We start from the raw sequence: 19,276 nt of genomic DNA on the forward strand, positions 1-19,276 counted from the left end.
AAAGCAATTGTGAGGTTAAAACAGAGTTTTAATGGCTGCAGCCATTATCATATCACCTCAATCGGTGAACCTCTCAGGGCTTGACAGAGGATTATGAAGGCTCAGGACTTAAAACTATGTCTAAGGAAAACCTACGTGCTACAGGGAAACGTGTTAGTTGGTAATCTGCACTTTGGTACACCAAGATGATCCTGAAGCTATCTCACTAGTATAGAATAATAAATAAGCTTCCCAATATTTTCATTTAAGGTCTTTCATCCCTTTCCACAAGGATAACTACCATCGCAATCTAGTCAGATTCCAAGTCCTTTCATTCTGAATTTATCCTTTAGATCTCTTTGTAAGTATTGACTATACTTTCCGGTCCTAAAGTACTCAAGTTTATTATTATGTTTAAAAAGTTATTGCATACAGATTTTCTTACATATTTTGCACTTTGCTTGTTTGTTTGGTTTTTGCTTTCAGGCTTGTTAATAAAGTTTAAATAACAGGGTTTTTGAGAGTTTTACATTTTTTGGAATCTCTGTGTTTGGAAGTTTCAGTCATATTCTGACTGTAGACACAAACAGATCTCAGATATTTCTACTTCTACTGTGTCTTAATTCTGGGCTTCTCATTACAGGAAAGATATGGACATACTGGAGGGAGTCCAGCAAAGGGCTGTGAAAATGATGAAGGAACTGAAGTATTCTTTCTATGAGGAAAGGCTGAGAGAGTTGGAAATGTTCAGTCCAGGGAAGAGAAGATAAATGCACTTAGTGCCCATAGGAGCACCTGAAGGGAGGGTGCAAAGAGGATGGAGACAGCTTCTGCCCAGTGGTGTCCAGGGACAGGACAAGAGGCAGTGGGCACAAACTGAAACAGGTTTCCTCTGGATATCAGGAACAGAAAACACTTCTTGCTGTGAGGTTGACCAAGCACTGGCACAGATTGCCCAGGGAGGTGGTGGAATATCTCTCTGTGGAGATATTAAAAAAAACCATTTGGAGTTGGTCCTGGGTGAATGGCTCTAGGTGTCCCTGCTTAAATGGAGGGTTTGGACCAAATGACCTCTAGAGGTACCTACCAACTTCCACCTTTTTATGATTCTGTGGCATCCATCTTTAATAAGCTGGAATAGAACCTGTGGAAAATAAAGGCAGGGAATCTATGATGGCTAAAAAACTGCTGTCAGCATTCATTGAAATAGTAAGTATACAGATCTATAACAGCAGATTATTTTAGAAAATAAATCTGAAAATAGTGTGAAGGAAACACAGCACAGAAATTCAGCTCAGATAGGCACCTGATGCTCAGGTCAGAGTATCAGCATGCAAATTATACAGCAACTTTTGCCTGGTGCCCTCATGAAATTCATAAAACCTTCGAAAAGGTGATGTATACATATACAGACCTCTGCAGATTCTGCATTCCTTGATACATCAGAGGCTTGGGGAGGAGAAAGAAAAGACAAAAATGCAGCAGCTCTGCAGCATCAGAGCTGTTCTGAATAATCTCTTTTTTTATAAACATTTCACCAAATCAGCTTCAAAGCAGCACAATGAAGCCTCCAATTCTTGACTTCACTGTTTCCTCTTGCAGATCCAGCTGACAAACCAAGTGAGTCCCAACTGATGATCTAAGCAAGCAATAATTTTTTTACTGTGCACTGCAGTTTTCTCTAGAGTCAGCATGATTACTTTATTTCCTTTTCCTTTGATTGTCTCAGCATCAGAATTTTACTTCATCTTTTTAAATGGATAAAAAGACATTTGTTCAGATTTTGGTTCCAAAAGATATAGAGCAGAGCTAATATTTACATATTTACACAATGCAAAAGAAAACAATCGATTATTCCTATTGAATATATGCCAGTAGGCCAGCTCTCCTTTATAGTATTTAGGTATTTAATGCCTTAGCACTTTATCAGAAGACAAAACATTCCAAGCCAGGCATCGGAACAGCAGCTCAGGAAGCATCTCTTTCTTACCCTTTGGGGTTTAGGTCAGATGCATCCAAATGCAAAGTAAAGTTTAGGCTTCTACTGAGGCTGACTGTCTAATGGAGTCATAGCATCTGCTTTCCCCCCTCTCATCTTTCTTCAGGATTGAGGCATCCTCTCAGATTTACTTGCTCCATCTTTCTATTCTCACTCTGCCCATTAGTAGAGATACTCACAGACACCCAGACACCCATCCCAGCATGCTCTTTCCCCACCTAAAACCAGCAAAGCAGGAGCCCTACTGTCTTTTCACCAAGGGTGAGATGTGCCCTCTGGTACTTGGGTGCCTTGGGGAATGCAGGTGGCAGGTTCTTCCTGCTATGGGCTGGATGAAGGGGGAAAGAACAGACAGGGCAAAGGGCAAATGTACACCTTTCAAAACCAGGATGAAATGGTGTTCAGGGCCTATAGTGTGTGGTGCTGGTAGAGAAAGTGCTCTGCTGCTTTCCTATCATAGCAGTATTGACTGCTAAGCCGGGAGTGATGGTGTTAAGTCCAACATGCCTTCTACTGCTGCTCACAGTCCAAAAACTGAGACTTAATTAAACTGTAGGACAAAGTTTTCCCTCTGCCTGGCTGTCTTGCAGTTCTGCCTGCTCAATGAAGCAGCAAAAATGATGTTGAGACTGAACAAAAACAATGCATTTTCCAAATGACAACAGCTTTTGATAAGATACTCAGCTGGTAATGAGAAATGCAGAGCAGACAGTAGAGCTGACTGAAGGGTCAGATAAGAAAATGAATAAAACCTTTAAAGGCAGAGGGAGGAGAAATCATGGGAAGTTGTAGACAGGAAGAATTGGCAGTTTGAAAGGCCTGATAACTGAACTGCAGCACATTTTAATTCCTATATTACCTGGCATGTTTTACTAAAATTCTTATGTAAGATTTATAAAGCTTATGAAAAGTTTAACAGCTTCCCTCGCTTGACTCCGACCCATCATTAGTTTGGCTGTCTGCAGCTACTGCTTTCCTGTCAATTAATTTGGCATAATGGTTGATTTTCTCCAAAGGAGCAAAGTATAATTTATTTGCACTGATACTACTCATTTCAGACCAGGTAAGCTACTGACTTCTAATATCACTAAACCTTCAACCTCCTGATTAAAATCACAGAAGTAGGGAGGCATGTACAAAGGACTGTAAACCCAGTCAAGCAGTATGCCAAAGGCCCAAACTTTTTTCTTGTGGGAGATCAAGTGTTACAGGAAAGGCATGCAAATGATAGGCATGGAGCACTGACAAGAAGCATTGATACCTTGTCCCAAGGTGTAGCAATTCCTTTGTCCTTCTCTTAAGCATCACTACCTGCTGGGTGGTAAAGACAACACTCATTGTGGGAAGGCTGAAGTACAGCTCACAGGACTGCAGTCTGAGAAATTGCAGTGCTGAACTCCTTTGGAAGAGGGTAGAGAGACAACAATTTATTTGGGTTTTTGTCAAAATAATCCCGGAATTCTCTGCTTTTTGAGCCAAAATATTTTAACTAATGCAAAACTATCCTTCCTAAAGCAGTAGATGCATTACCTCAGTGGGATCTTCAAAAGCACTCAGCCTGGGCTATTACAAAAGCTTTACATCAGTGTTAAGTGCATTTGAAATTCTCTACAAAATCATGCAGAAATATGGCTACTTGTGTGAAATGCTGAAAGAAAAATCATAGTAAAACTGACAGAAATATTTTGGTATGTTAGTAAACTTGGGGGTGTATTTTTTTAGATGTGTCAAGTGTGATGTGGTATAAAGGCAATTCTGGCACTTCTATAGCATCATCCTCACAGGCATCTCCAGTTTTTGATACCTTGGAACAAAGCAATGCCATAAGACCTTTCTAACTATGCTCCCCCTGTTGGTTGTGTGTTATTATATGACAGTAAAGGCACTTAGAGCTAGTTAGATCAACCACATTGGCTGCTCATTTTTGGTTGCATTTTATTATACAAACTTAGCATTACACTTTAGGTGGTTTTTGACATGAGTTTTGCAAGTACAACTGAGCAGTGACCTATGTGTGACACTGGTTAGGTCACAAAGCAGCTGAGACCAAGCTACATTTTTACAAACTGTCCCTTTTCATTTGAAAAGGAAATTGCATTTGGGAGAACTACAGGATAATGCAGATTCAAAGCAGGGAGGGATGTCAGGATAGGAGAAAACTACTTAACCTGGAAGAGCAGCAGAAGCCCTTCTGTGACTGTGTCTGACTGGGCAGTTTGGAGAAATGTCATGTTAAGATTTCATGGAAATAGTTAGATAGTAATGAATGGCAGTGCTGGTTCCTTTTCAAACTTCAGATAGGACTGGGTTTTGTCCATTGAGGGTTTTTTATTGTTTGCTTGTTTGTTGTTGTTTACCCTCCATTTCTAGTATTTGCCCTAAAAATTCTCAACAAAACCAATGTATTTGAGATTATTATGTATTGGCATGGGTGGAGCTCTTCTGGGATCTACCTGATATCCATGAGATTACCAAAGGGATACAATCTGACAGCAGACCAGTTTCCTTTGCTTTGATCTCTAATGCCTCAGCCGTGTTCTGAAGATATTCAGCAAAGATACAAAAAGTTTCGGCTGCCATTAAGGGACATGGTTTAATAAATTATTTAAAACACATAAACAAAAAAAACCCCTACAACCTAGTGGAACAGCATCTGCCACCTAGGAACATCCTTTACATTTTTTGGTTAATGACAGGCAAACTTTACAACAAAACTCCAAATGTTATTTTGCTACTATTAGCATTAGATTTTTCAAGTAATTCTTAGTATGAATATAGCAGATGATATTTTTATGTGACAATAGGTAAGTTTGATTGCATTTACTTCCATCAAGCAGAACATCATAGTATTAAACTCAAGGTATTAAAACTGGGAGTTCTCCACAAGAGAAGTCCTATCTATTTTCAGTATACTAAGAAATGTATTTCTTAGACAATTTTATATTAACAGAGTTTATTCAATAACAAGTACTTTTATTTTTTTAAGCATCTAATATTTCACATATAAAATAGTGTGTATGCTTGCAGCACAATAGCTGTTGGGTTGTGCAGTGTAAAGGGCACTTCAAAATTATTGTGCTTGTATTAGCACTGGACAACATGAATGATATGCAAAACCTGTCTGCTACTGTTGAGCAAGTAGTACCTTAGACTTTATTTCATATTACCATGCTGCACAAACGAGAAAAAAGATTCTTTAGCATTTCTGCTCCTGTAAATTGTTTGAGACAACATTTTCAAGTTAATAAAAGAACACAAGACAGAGAGCCCACGATAATACTTAAGTCAAAAGAACATATGGAAAAGAAACTAAATTAATATAACACTGATTCAACTGCTGTAGCCCTGAGAAAGACTGGAAAGTTAACAATCCTGTTTAGTCCTAAATAACTCAGATGACTCTATCACGTAGCACAGGAAAAAAAAAAAAAAAGTTGCATTTATTTATACCTGTTTTAGCTTAATGACTTCTTTAGGCATGCATGGGTTACAGCGACAAGCAGAAATCTTTCATTGTTGAGAAACTTGCTGAAGTGGACAAATGCCTGGCAGACTGTGCTGAAAACTTCTTGCAGCTGATGAGTCTCTGTGCCCTTATGATGCAGCAGCTCACACAGAACATCTGACTCCTCCAGAAACACTTTGTTCCATGGGTGGCTGGGACTCTGAGAGCAGGGAGCCATGTACTTTTGTACCCTTTTTTTGCAATAAAAGAATTGCTCAGCAATTGGAAAACCTTATGCTGGAGTATTTGAGTCAATATTTTTAGACTGGCAACTCATTTCAAAAATTCTTGATGGCACCTTCAGCGAAATCATGGAAGTCACTCCTCAGTGTTAACTGGAATGGAAGATACTTCCAGTAATCAACACAAGAGTTTAGCACTTACCTTTGAGAAGAGCAATAAAGTTCTGACTTACAGTTACATTTATACATGTAAATATGGTGATAAGATTTGTTTGAGTTTTACACAATGATAACTCAGTGAATGGATTTAGAATTGCAGGAAGGAAATTTTAGTGGCAGGATATGATTTTGGAGGACATGTAGCTTCTACCGTTCAACACATTGCATTCTCTAAGTTTTTCATTTCTTTCAGGCTTGACTTGACCTCTGAATTTCTTGTTCCTCATTGTATGAGTGATTTTTCTGTTTTCCTTTGTTTTAATAATGGCAATCTTAAAAAGACCCAAAACCCATTGTTTCATTTTAAAATGTTTGGAACTGCACCTTATCATGAGTATGATTGGTACTATTACACCGTTTCCTATTTAGCAGAATTTACCATTACAAAGACTATGAGAATTATTCATTCTACCTTTCTAGAAATTTCCTTTACTGCACAGTCTCTGTTGCATTACCCACTTTGTCTTCTTAGTAGCAACGACAGCACTCGTGTCATTCCTCTGGTGTGCAGCATAATGTACATCACTGACAGAAGGATTTTGCTACAAAACATAAAAGTTTCCTTTCTGAGTTTTGCTCCTTCACTTCTCTGTGTTGAAAAAATCCTACCCTCCCTTTTTGCTGTTGAAGCCCTTCAGTTATCTGCAGGCCATTATCCTGTCTCCCTTTTCTCATCTCTTATCCAAGCTAAGCATTTGTTCTTTTAATCTTTCCTTACAACTTGGAATTCCTAGACCCAAGACAGTTTCTCTTGCTTTTCTGTAAGCTTCCTCTAATTTTTTGATATTTATCTCATGACATGATGCCCAGGACAAAATTCTGTTTTAGAAGTGTCATATTCTCAACATCCAGTTATATGCAGAGGTCCAATAATTTCAAGCCACGGCACATGATTATTCTGCTAATGAAAATTTCTTTGGGCTTTCAGGTAGTCTCATCACACCTAGAATCTCATTTGTATTCTTGCAGTCCCTTACTCCTTTTGCCACTCCTGCTTTAATGCTTCTTTCATTTATTTAATTATATATGTATTGGAATTACAAAAAATCTTAACTGATCACAAAACCCAATTGAATTCTCTTGGTTTTCATGTTCCTAATGTTTTTAGGCTAATGCTTATTATTTCTGATATGATGGGTGTTATTCAAATATCCCAAGTTTTCACGAGCTCTTGACTTTCATTTACCTGCAGTTTAATATTTAAATAAAACTTAAAGTGAATGCAGTTATACAGTTTAAGGTCACATACACAAATAGTGATCTATCACATTACAGAAAATTGTTATTTCATCCATCACCTTTCTTTGCAATACTTTTCTTAAAAAAAGCCACTGTTCCAAGTCACTAGGTACTAGAGTAAGCAATGTGCTTTACATCAGCAAAGTGTGAGTTGAGACAAGTTGAGGTATTTTTGTAAAGCTCCTCTATCACCAGGTTATTTCTCCCTCTCAAATTTAAAAAAAAAAAAAAATAGGAATTTTTGAGGAAATGTTTATTGAGCACAAAAGCACAATGATCAGAAGCCATTAACCTTCAAATGCCTAATTTTGGTTGTGCTGATTTTATATTGCCACTGCCTTTTTTTATCTTGAGGATACTCCTTGGAATGAGATCCCAAGTAATTTAAAAAGAAAAAGAGGAATTACTTAAGCCTATATATTCTGAAGTCTTAGCTAGTCTTAGCTCTGAAGATCTTGGCCAATAGATCTGATATTTTGTATGATCTTCACTTAGAGGAGAGAAATTACCAGGATAATTATCCTTGGAACATAAGCTTTAACTTTACCTTATTGTTCCCATTTCTTCCCATGATCTTTCTCATTCAAAGCAGAAAAAGTCTGGTTTTCTGTAAATTCTTTTATTCCCTTAATCATTTAAGGTTCATAGTCAAAAGTAGCTAATTTGCAAATATTACAAATAATACATATTGCTCATTTTCTCCATATCAACAGAACTACTTCCAATAGCAATTCACTCAAAGAAGTCAGTCTTAAACCTTCCAAGTGAGTAATATTAAACCAAATTCAAACACCAAAATACAGCAATAATTCAGCTTGGACTGAGAAAGCTGCCTTTACTTCAGTTGATTGAGTTGCTGAAATTGAGACTTGCATCACAAACGTTGCCTCAAATGTCTTCAGGGTGACAGACACAGTCTCTGAGGGCTGCAGGCACCTCCTCCTCCCACCACTGACCATTCACAGGGGCATTCCACAGTGACTGGGCAAGGATAAAGTTCTTAGGGGAGATCAGAAGGGACTGGCAACCCAACTGAAGTGAGTTTAGACTTAAGGAGAGCACAGCCCTTCAAGATAATACAGAAAGGGAGGATTTTTCCTCTTTCCAATTTGATTCAGTACAGGGAAAGGTATTAAGTAAATACTTGAAGCTGGAAAAAAAATAATGTGGAAAAGCATAGTTGAGAGCATACTTTCTCTTAGAAATAATACTTCTTTTTATCCTATTACATCAAGAATTTTATTATATAAAAAAAAGGTTTATTCCAGTTCTTGGTTTGACAAATTTTAGTCAAAGTAATAAGGTGCTTTCTAAAGTTGGATTGATAGCCAAATCATTCAGATTGTACACAGAAAATTTATGATTTTTGTTTTCTTAGATTCACCATCAGGCTGGGCTTAAGGTACAACTTCACAATAGCATTTGAAATACAGGTGAGAACATTTATGCTGGAATACAACGGGTGATGTGGGACAACTCTATCAAAAATAAAAATTGAAGGAATGTCCCCCTCTTTATTACTTTTGTTTTGTTTTCTTCTTTTAGGGGGCAACTTTTTAGGGTTGCAACTACTGATCACTATTTATTTTACAATAAAACAATAGGTAAAGCCAGTGATTAGATGTTAAATGTGTTAATGCTCACTGCATTTTATGATTCTTTTTCATTTTCATGCCAATTCCAATTGAATAATGAGCTTTACTCCTTCAGAGTTTTTCTGTATGCATTCTGTTGCTGCAGGAGTAAGTTTGGACTGAGTACCTTCAGCATAACAGCATCTCTAGGGACATGATCCATGTTTCCTTTCCCTGCTTGCTATACAAACTGGTCTTTGCTGCTACTTTCAGCAGTTTGGGCAGGTCAGAGCCCTTCTTATGTTTACCATCACTGCAGCTTATCTATTGCCTGTTTCAGCACTCTTTAAGATTAATCCTTGAGTTTTACTTCTGGCATTTGGCCTTAATCCTCACAGTGTAGCTTTAAAGCAGTCTTCTCTTCCTCTAAAACACACACTTTTATATGTCTTACCTTGCTCATTTCCTCGCTTAAATTACACCATCATAATATCAAGAACAAGGTTTAAGAACTGCATAGTCCTTTTCAGATATTCAGAGTTTAGCCATGTTACCAAGGGCTCCATCTTTTCATCCTTCAGGTCTGGTATCAGAAAGAAAACTTCTGGAAACAAATATATTTTCTCCAGATTCATAAATCCCCTCATGTCTCTCACCAGCAGTGAGATGGCAGAGCTACACAAGACTGTTCCTGCTTGCATTCTTGCTTTTTAGGAGGTATGGGTGTTTACGGGCAAAGTGTGAGTCTGCCCAATTTTTTTAAGACTTTCAGACCTTTCAGCCTAAAATGATGTCAAAGTAGCTTGTCTGAGACACGGAGGGATGCAGCTGTCAGCACTTAACACTGGGGTGCCTCTGGACTAGGAGTGCACAAGAGAGCACTTAGATATGACTCAGCTTTCACCATATCAACATTGTGCAACTGAAATTTTTCTGGTACCTCTTGATACCCTACAAGTTTTACTTTCTCTGTGTTTATGACATCCTCTTCAGAAGATGATCTGAGAGTGCTGGGAACAGCTGGTGAAATCCCCACTAAGGGCCAATGCACTGGCACACAGATGAATACCTTGTGTTCTGTTTAAGCATCCCAAAAAAAAAGAAAAAAAAAAGAAAAAAAAAAGAAGATGGTAAATATGGTGTAAGTTGTTGCATGCTCTGATATGATTCCTCTGTTTGTTGCATTGTGTCACTGCTGCTGTCAATATCAGGACGGAACAACAAAGAAAGACTTTGACAGGGTTTATAAACTTTTGGTGATGATGAACCCCCACTGCTGTCAAGACAGTGTTTCCTGTGATAGACAGGAGAAGTCTTCCCCTCCATGTTCTTAAGATCAAAAAATAATTCCCAAGTCCTAAGCTTCACAGCCTCCTTAGCATCCTGCCACATCCCATCCCTTCTGAGCATGTCGTCACACAGGTTTCTCCAGAAGCACAGGACAGCTGTCCAGTTCTTTTATTCATGGTATAACAGTCTGAAGCAGCTACAGTTGTCTGCTCGATGGCTCAGAGTTCCTGTTATCCTCACAAGGATGACCTGCTGTCACTCATGTATTCAATAGCACTCCACCCTTGTTGTCCTCCTCTCTTTGCAAGCAGATGAGCCCTCTACCATGAGACTGTTCTGTGAGAGCTCATGAGGGACACGCAGCCTCACCGTCTAGCCAGGGTGAATGTCCATAATTCTTGGAGCTCCTAAGAAGCCAGTGTGGACTCTGTGTGAGTCTTACAGGCCTGAATCTTATAATTTTATAAAAAAAATATTTCCATTCTGTCTCTTCTATCCTACATGGTGTGCAAATGCAGCTAAAAAGCAGTTTTCTTAAGAAAACTCAGACAATGTTAGCAAAGATATATACTTCCACACTCTCCCTGCCTTCAAGAATAATATAATATGGAATACGCTTCTCTGCTGGGAAGAATATTCAGGGAGACATATAAGTCAAAATTTCTTCCCTGGAAGTAAATATGAACTATATCAATGTCTTGTGCTGAGAGCTGCCAGGCAGGCCTGTTCAGGGGCTTCTGAAAAATAATACTGCTTTGTCCTATGTCAACAAGTAAGTTCTCCCTAACTTTTCAAGGAGGGAAATGCCTCTTAGGATGAGTGCACTTATCCATGGTCTGGCTTGCAGGCACTCTGAGAAGTCAAATAAACCAACCTCAGTTGTTCCAAACTGCTAGACCATGACTGGAAGATTTAGACAGCTGTCCTAATACCAGTATTTCGACAGTGTTCCTCTGTGTATCCCAATCTAACAAGAAATGTCAGGCTTTATGTCGCAGATATCTGGATTTATCTCTGGAAAGTTACCAATTTTTCTGGCTAGCGACATTTTTCCCATTTCTTCTCTTCTTCAAAGCATTTTTTCCACATTAAGGACAGAGCTCACGCTATGCTGTTGGCCTTAGAAAAAGATTAGCTGTTGCTGTCCTATTTACAAAAAATCTCACACTGCGCATCAGTGTGTGAAAGAGTGCTTTTTTCCTAGAAAAGGAAACTATGTTTTCTTAGGGACTTTGCCAAAAGTAACTTCCCCTTGGGATGTCACAAAAAATTCCATTTCAAGACCCGATAGATGGGGTCCCATTCACTATTTTCTTAAGCTTTATAGACTTACTGAAGTATCTGGGTGCAATTCTGGGTCCAGAAGACCTTCCTGTAAGAGGATTTTCTTCTAGGTATGTTTTCTTGGGTACTCTACATGGAGAACCAATCAAAGGAGGAAGAATGGATGCTTGTTTGCATCTTTTCCTGTAAATTTATATGTTTTAGGAAATACATCTCCAATAATTCCTCCTATACCTCTCCCTTCTCTAGTCTAACTGAATATGTAAATTCTTAAAATGAGAAGAGCTGAAACAACAGTCTTTTACATGCCTAATTTAAGCTTAGGTGCAGCACATGGAGAGAGAAGGAAGGGATGTCTTTAAAGATAATGCCAAAAGTAAAATAAATAAATAAAGGTACTAACAATTCTAAGGTGATGGCATAGTAATTTTCACACTGTGAACACAGCGAAGGTGAAGGCAATGAATTTGGAAGAACTGACACAGTTCTGTTTTTATCAAACTGTTCAATTCCCATTTCCACAGAAGGCACGAGGAATTCTGCCATAAGTGTCAGCAGGAGCAGTGCCAGTCTTGCAGTGCTTATTGTGAACCTTGATCCTGTTGATGCTTATGTTTAGGAATGGGCATGAAGTTTTTTTACTGGGGCTGTTCATGAAGTTAATCACCTGTGTGAATGCTTCCAGACAATCAGACTCTAATCCTACAAATATTCATGCTTGAACTTCACTTCAAACACAACAGTGGTCATACTTAATATGTTTTCTGTTGTTTCAAGGCCTCCTGGTGAAGGAGGCCATCACCTACACTGTGCTTTGAATTAAGGCCTGTACTTTCCTCCCTGGTTCATACTGTGCTATGCAGGGTACTCAGGCAAAGTTAATCTTCCTAGGGGGAAATAAAAGCCAAGTTACTTTCTTATACTTTGAACTCATTTATTTGTGGGTTGCTGTGTATTTAATTTTGAAAGAAATTATAATTTATTAAACATGCAAAGCCTGACAGAGTAATTTTGCTGCTCCTGAGAGAGTATCTCAGGGTAATGATATTTCCAATAAATGGCTTATATATTTTTCATAATTTTAATGTCAAGCAAATTTTGAACAAAGAGATTGAAATTACAAATATTGGTAGACAATAATATCATATTCAAGAAAATGTGCCTGCTCAACTGTGTAAAAAGATACATGCTGCCTTTAGCAAGCCATTTCTGAGGCTTTTCAATTAAAGCTGTAAACTGGTAATGATGCCTGTCAATTGATGAAATAACCTATTTCATCTACAGATAGAAATTTTGTTGTGATTTTGATTGAACAAAATGTCTCAAAACAAGCACATCACCTTATTTGTGGCTTTTTTACTCTTCAAGTCTTACCAGAGGTATTGGCATTCTTAGCACCAAGCAGAAATATTTTCTCTGGGAATATGACATATACCCCTTTCTACCATTGCTTCCTTCTACAGAAGTAAACATAGTGTTTATCATTCCATTCCCTATATATTAAATACATAAATAACTCTAATTAGAGACAGAAATAGCAGCTTTTATTCTTATTCTCACTGGTTTACATGAAATGAGGTGTCATAGGAGTGGTTCTCTAGGTTTTATGATCTTCTAAATGTACTTGTTGAGTGCCATTTTGTTCTTATTACCTACTGCTCATGAAAGGCTTTCTCAATTTCCTCCTGCCTAGTTTTTGAGAAACACTATCAAGGTATGAAGAGACTAACAATGAAAAGGAAATTAGTAGCTGGCGGCAATTGCATAAGAAAGAATATTGTTCTGTTGTGACTACAAACAGTAGCATCAAATGTGAATATAGACTTTCAAATTAATTAGCATTTAAGGGAAATGGGTTTGGGATAGTTATCACATTGCTTTTAAGCAGCTATGTTTACAAGTACACTTTCGCTTTATATTTCTTGCTAAAGAAAAATAAGAAATAAGTAGACATTTCTAGTTTTAAATCTCTCCTGTGTTCATACTTCTTGACAAATAAAGGCTCAGGAAAACAAAACAAAACAAAAAAACCCAAAACAATTGTTTTTTCCCTGTTCCTCACAGGTACAGAGCCTATTCTTCACAAAGGCAAAGTGCTCTTTATTGATCCTATATATGTGTAGTAATAAGCATACTCTTCTCCATCTCCCTTGCTGCTACTCTGCCAAAATCCTTTAGGACACCTTTTTGAGAGCCAGCGAGGCTAGTCCAGCCCACTGCAGTTACAAATGGATGTAAAGAGTCCGGACCTGGCACACTCTTCATCACCATTCATACATCACATACCCTATTTCACATACCTTTTCTCTTTTTCCCTCTAAGCCTATGTTGTGCTTTCCAAAGTGGCTGGTATAAGTAATCAGGGTCACAGAAGATGTGCATCAGCTTCTTGGGACTTCAAGGTTTTCAAATAATCTGAACACCAGAAGTACTAAATCTTTTATTATATCCCATTTCCCCCAGAGCACTCCCACTTGGCAAAAAAAGAAATAAACAAATCATTCTTTATTGTCTTCTTCCTGCAAGGATGGTAATAGCTGTGAAGAGAAAAATAACAAAACTTGAGGCAGCTACACTGCTGCTATGATAAATGAGTAATCTTTGCACATTTGCATCTACTTTCTTTAATATTTTTCACATACAGATACTTCATCGATTGGAAGAATGATGTGGACAGCTACTTTACAATAGATGCTACTGAAGGAACCATTGCTACTAATGAATTACTGGACAGAGAAAGCATAGCACAATACAATTTCTCTATAATTGCAAGTAAAGTTAGTAAGTATGACACAAACTAAATTAATATGCTAATGTGGTATTTTTCTCAGAATGTAATGCTCAGGTATAAATATAATGTGAAGACTGCCTGAATTGCCAAGAGTTTATTTAAGAAGGTTCAATAAAAATAATTTTCCCAGACTCATTGTGAGGATAAGTGTGATGTTCCATCAGCCCTGTATAGTAAGGTTTTGCTAGCAGACCTCATGTAAGAACAGTTCCCTCAGAAGCTGAAAACCATTTTGTCAGCATGGAGAACATGAGGAGCTGTATGGATGCTTTCCAGTTCTGATTTCTGATTTTGTAATTCACTTCATAAGGAATTAGGTTAGTCAAATAACAGGTTTTTTATTGTGCTTTTTGAAGGCAGAAAAATTTAAAGAGTCATTTGATACTCAGATAAAAAGTGCATTAAAATTAAGTTGGGATTTAATGCCCTAAATGAACTAATCTCTGTGCTGCGTCTCTGCTCTTGTGTTTGCCCAAAATTTTATGCCTAACACCTTCTTTTCTTTTCCTGTGTGATTTGCAGTGGAATAATTTAATTTCTTGTCTTTATGTCTTCTGCATAGCCTTTTTTTCATAAGAAGTCCCTTCTTCCACTCTATTAGGTACCAGCAACTTGCTTCATTGCCGTCTGTCTGTGTGGCATTTCGCATTCATGGTCTTGTCAAACTGTAACTCTCATAGGTATATCTCACCCTTTGAATACAAGTCTTTTGGTCACTTAGCAGTTGTGCAAAGACCAAAGAATTCTTTCTGTTGACATCAACAGGCTGTGGAAGAGGATCCTGCTGTATTTCTTATTCATTCTATGTTGTTTATGTGTCAGAAAATTCAAATTTCTGTAACAAAGAACAGGTTTTCCTAAATGTATTTCTTGGCTGAGTCTTCAAAAGTTAATACATGCTACTAACAGGAAGAGGGAGATTTGGGAAGCAGAGAAGGTATATATTCTTTCAGATTAAAAAAAAAAAAAAATCTCAGTTGTAGTTATCTCAAAAAGAACCACAGGTTCACCCCTTGGAACCTGAAAGTATAAAGAGAACACCAACCGAACGCTTGAATTTTATCCATAGATTGGAAAAGACACACACTAACAGAGAAGCCTAAACTGTCAGAAGTGATTGAGCTCATGGAGATACATATGCAGGTGTATATTCAGAGAAAATCCAGCAGAACCGTAATTTTTTTCCAGATAAACTGAAAGGCAGGTAGATGCAGAAAGAAGGTCTCATCATGGTCTATGTTTCAGTAAAGCTTAACTATTTCGACTTAGTGGTGGACAAAGGACATTTGGGATTTGTGAATTCTTTTCCTGCAGCAAGGAAGCAGTTTTATTAGACTTGATTTAAATCTGTTTATTATTCCCAAGGGTAATTAAAGATGTCTACCCTGAAGTTTATTTGTCTGTGCACATATATATATGAGTACCATATTTAAGCAGAGCGGTAGCAAGTAGTATATATTTTGAAATCCCCAATTTTATCAATTGCCATGTTAAGAATCTGCACCTAAAATATATCTGTGATTCATTGCAGCATACCCCAAAATGTTTATACATTGACCATTATCTATAGCATTAACAACAATTGCCACGTCTTTATTATACCAGTAACTGGCAAAATTTGGGAGGATTTGAGGTGTAGTAACTGTCAAAACATTATGTGCTGTTGTCTGACCAAGAGCATAGAAATAAAGGCTGAGGATTGAGGGATGACACACTGCACAAAACCAAAAAATAATGGTTAGAGAGAAAGAAAAAAACCCAGCATTTGAAGAAAAAGACTGAGGGGAAATTGCTCTATTTGAAGAATTATTGATACAAAAAATTGCTGTCCAGTGCTGACATAGAAACTGAAATTGTCATCCCTTATCACGGAACAAACACACTGAGCAGTGCCTTGACATATACATGACTAGGTAAGGAAGGCAGCCCAGTGTTAAAATTAGCTGCACAAAATTTCTTCAGCATAGGACAAACAATATTGTTATTGAAGTATTTTCACTTCCTGGTGACCTTATCTCTCTATAAGGATATATATATAATATATCCTTATAAAATAAGAATAAATAAGTAGACTCATAACTAGTAGCAGCCAGATTATGTTATTTAAAAACTTTATTGCTAAAATTTAGTTTTCTCAGTGTGAGAGAATAACAACAACAACCCCTCCCACACTTTTTAGGCACATCCTAATCGTCATTCTGTAAACTATTTTTTCTTGAATTGTCCCTAAATGGACATGTTTTTAAGCAGGAGGTGGATGATAGTCCTGCAGACATGCTCGTGATAAGACAGGTATGAAGGAAGCTGAATGCAGAACATCCCTAACCCATTCATAGAAATAAAGTTTGGGTTTTACATGGAACAAAACGCATGAGCAGGTGGGTGATGTTTCAGACTGTTTTCCCCCGTTTCACTTCCCAACTAGTCTGTACTTCTCTTCATTACCTGACTATATTTCATTGTAGTTTGTTGTTTTGTTTTTTAATTCTTAAAATAAATCAACACCCTAGTAGCCTTCATGGCTGCTGTTTCTGAACATTTTTGATGCCACATAACCTATCCAAACCAATATATTAAGCACGGCTCGTGTTCATTTCAAGAGTAGTCCCTTGCCCTTGCTAATTCTCAGCACACACGTGAATTTTCCACAACCAGTTATTGCCCCAGGCCAAAACTGTGCCAAGAGCATAATGGCATAAAAAAAGAGAATAATGGCATAAAAAAACCAGTCCAGTGTTCAAAAGGTTCCTCCATGAGCTGCCTAATTAGCTGGTATGGAAGTGGCTTTTCCATCTGACAAAAGACGAGCTAGATAAAATGCGTAAGATCTTATTTCTGCTTTCCCATCCTCAAAGCATAAATTAAGGGTAAGAAAAAAATAATAATCCTTCCTGTTCAAATCATCTTCCCAACTCACCTATGTCTAGGCCCAAATTTTGAGAATGTTAAAGAAAACTCACCTTAAATCTCAAAATGGAGTTAATCTTCTCTTGCATACCATAACTAGGATTAAGGAATCACCAGTTCTCCTCAATAGTCAGCATCTATTTTCTCAGGTATCTTGGGTTTTCACAAGCTCACTATTCAAAGAATGTTTTATGCTTTCTACTGCTGTAATATCTTTGAACCATTAAGATGTTAACAAATTATGGTAATCAAGCAAAAAAAGGAAGCAGGATGGTCACTGTTTTACAGACAAGAACAAGGGAAGATGAAGTGAACTAATTAATTAAGTTGATGAAATAAAGTTAATGAAATTAATTAATTTTCCTATATCTTGCAGGCAGAACTGAAACATGAAATCAGCTACTTAATTCCTATGTTCATGATTTAACCAGTTAGTCTTCTCATTTATGTAAACTGGGTTTAAAAGACATAAGCAGAGGTTTTTAGTGACTCACTCACTGATAGCAGCATGTACGTCACTATTGTGTTCACAGGGTTCCAAAAGACTTGATTTTAAGAGAAACAGCAACCAAAAACCAAAGAAAATGGAGGTCAAGCCGGCAAAGTAGTATTTTAAATGCAATTCTTCATGCTTGTTCACATCAAGTATTACAGGTCTTCGTTACTATTTATCAATTCAAAGCTGTACACGATCTTCTTGCATTCTTCATTTCTATACACAAGTAGTTAAGCTGATGTCAGTGCAAAGCAGAAAGACAATCACATAGACAAAATGAAAACCTGAAATAGGTCCATCTTAGGCTTTGGTAATTCTGTTTACTTTCATATTTGACTTTTCCAGACCATTTATGCAAGGTAAAATTCTACTTGGCTGAAATACTTAGGAAGAGAAGATTTTGTCCTCTAATATATCTTTCAAATAACCACAGAGAAAAAATCACAGACCATCTGTGAGAAATAAATCATAAGTATACTTGTATTCATGCATATTTCCAGAGCATGCTATCCTGTTGTGATTTTGAGGAGGGGCAAACTATCAAATCTTTTTGTTCATTTAAAAAATATAAACCACATACTACATAAACTGTTTCAAAAAGCAGAAAAATGTCATTTATATAACATACTTCACAAAAATAGGATCTAAAAGACTTCTTAAAGAAACTATTGTGTCTAACAGAAATTATCAAAATAGGCTATTTCCATGTACATGCTGCATAAATTTTGAATACATTCATTGTTTTATTGAAAGGCATAGTGAACATATTTCTAAAAGGAAATGAACGCATATGCCTGTACTTTGGTGGTGATGCATTAACTACTAATGTGCTTGGAGAATGTCTCATATGAACCCCTGTTACTCAGTGTTGTATCTTAAAATAAACACAGACAGGAAAAAAAAGCAAAACTAAAGCAAAACCTGAGTTACTCCATGTGAGTTGATGTGTCCTTTCCGTTGAGTACTGCTAGGTTTTAAGTCAGATTGTTTCTCCCAGTAGCTGTGTGAACTTGACCTGTTCAAGGATTTTCTGATCTCTCTATAAAGGTCCTGCCCTCTACAGAATAAAATAACTTCTTAGTATTTTTGTTTCCTTTTATAAAAAGGAACCAATGCAACTGTGAACAAGTGATCTAGATTTCTTCCAGCTCTTCAGGCATCTAAAGAATCAGTGCCTAAATCCTAGTTGCTAGACCACACAGTGTCTTCATTGCTACTGCACAATGCCTTCCTCCACAGAGACATTCTGCAAGTAGGGATGATGCTGAATTGGAAACGAACAAGGATTCAGAGATGTTATTATATACGTTCTCTATTAAATAAATATATTCATAGGTAGGGACTAAAAATATGTGGTTTTGGTAGTGAATTTTTGTGTTCTTCTAAATTCCAAGCTGTGTTTATAGCATGGTCAGTTTATCTACTACTTGAAAATAGGTGAAATGAAGTTATTCTTGCAGCTAGCCCTGTGTAACTAGGAAATCATTGGGGAAACCTTTGGTTTTGACAGAGGACTCCTGAAACTACTACTGCATTTAGTAGTTCCTAAGAATAAGGAAGAAATCATGCAAATTTTTTACAGGGACAACATGAAGAGACTTTGTCCCTTGCTGTGTTAGTTATAAACAAAAGAAATGCCAAGGATTACACGAACTGCAAAGCAAGTGCCTAATGCAAATATTTGAAGGGTCCATTGAGGGCCATGAAGATGATCAGAGGGCTGAAGCATGTCTCCTCTGAAGATAGGCTGAGAGAATTGGGCTTGTGCAGCCTAGAGAAGAGAACACTCTGGGATGACCTAACTGTGGCCT

The 19,276-nt window shown here is 37.3% G+C and overlaps 1 protein-coding gene across 3 annotated transcripts in view; it reads left to right on the forward strand.

Annotated features, from left to right (window-relative positions):
- Positions 1-19,276, forward strand: part of LOC116447857 (cadherin-12) — a 432,700-nt gene that overhangs the window by 399,941 nt on the left and 13,483 nt on the right. For all 3 annotated transcript variants that reach the window (XR_004241717.1, XM_032117539.1, XM_032117553.1), the window contains one exon: positions 13,916-14,052. Coding sequence is in view for 2 of the 3 variants with exons in the window: in XM_032117539.1 (XP_031973430.1) it covers positions 13,916-14,052 (137 nt within the window). In the remaining variant the exon portion in view is untranslated. The remainder of the gene's footprint in view (positions 1-13,915; positions 14,053-19,276) is intronic.

The sequence above is a fragment of the Corvus moneduloides genome, chromosome 1, assembly GCF_009650955.1.
Source record: "Corvus moneduloides isolate bCorMon1 chromosome 1, bCorMon1.pri, whole genome shotgun sequence".
Classification (NCBI taxonomy): Eukaryota; Metazoa; Chordata; class Aves; order Passeriformes; family Corvidae; genus Corvus; species Corvus moneduloides.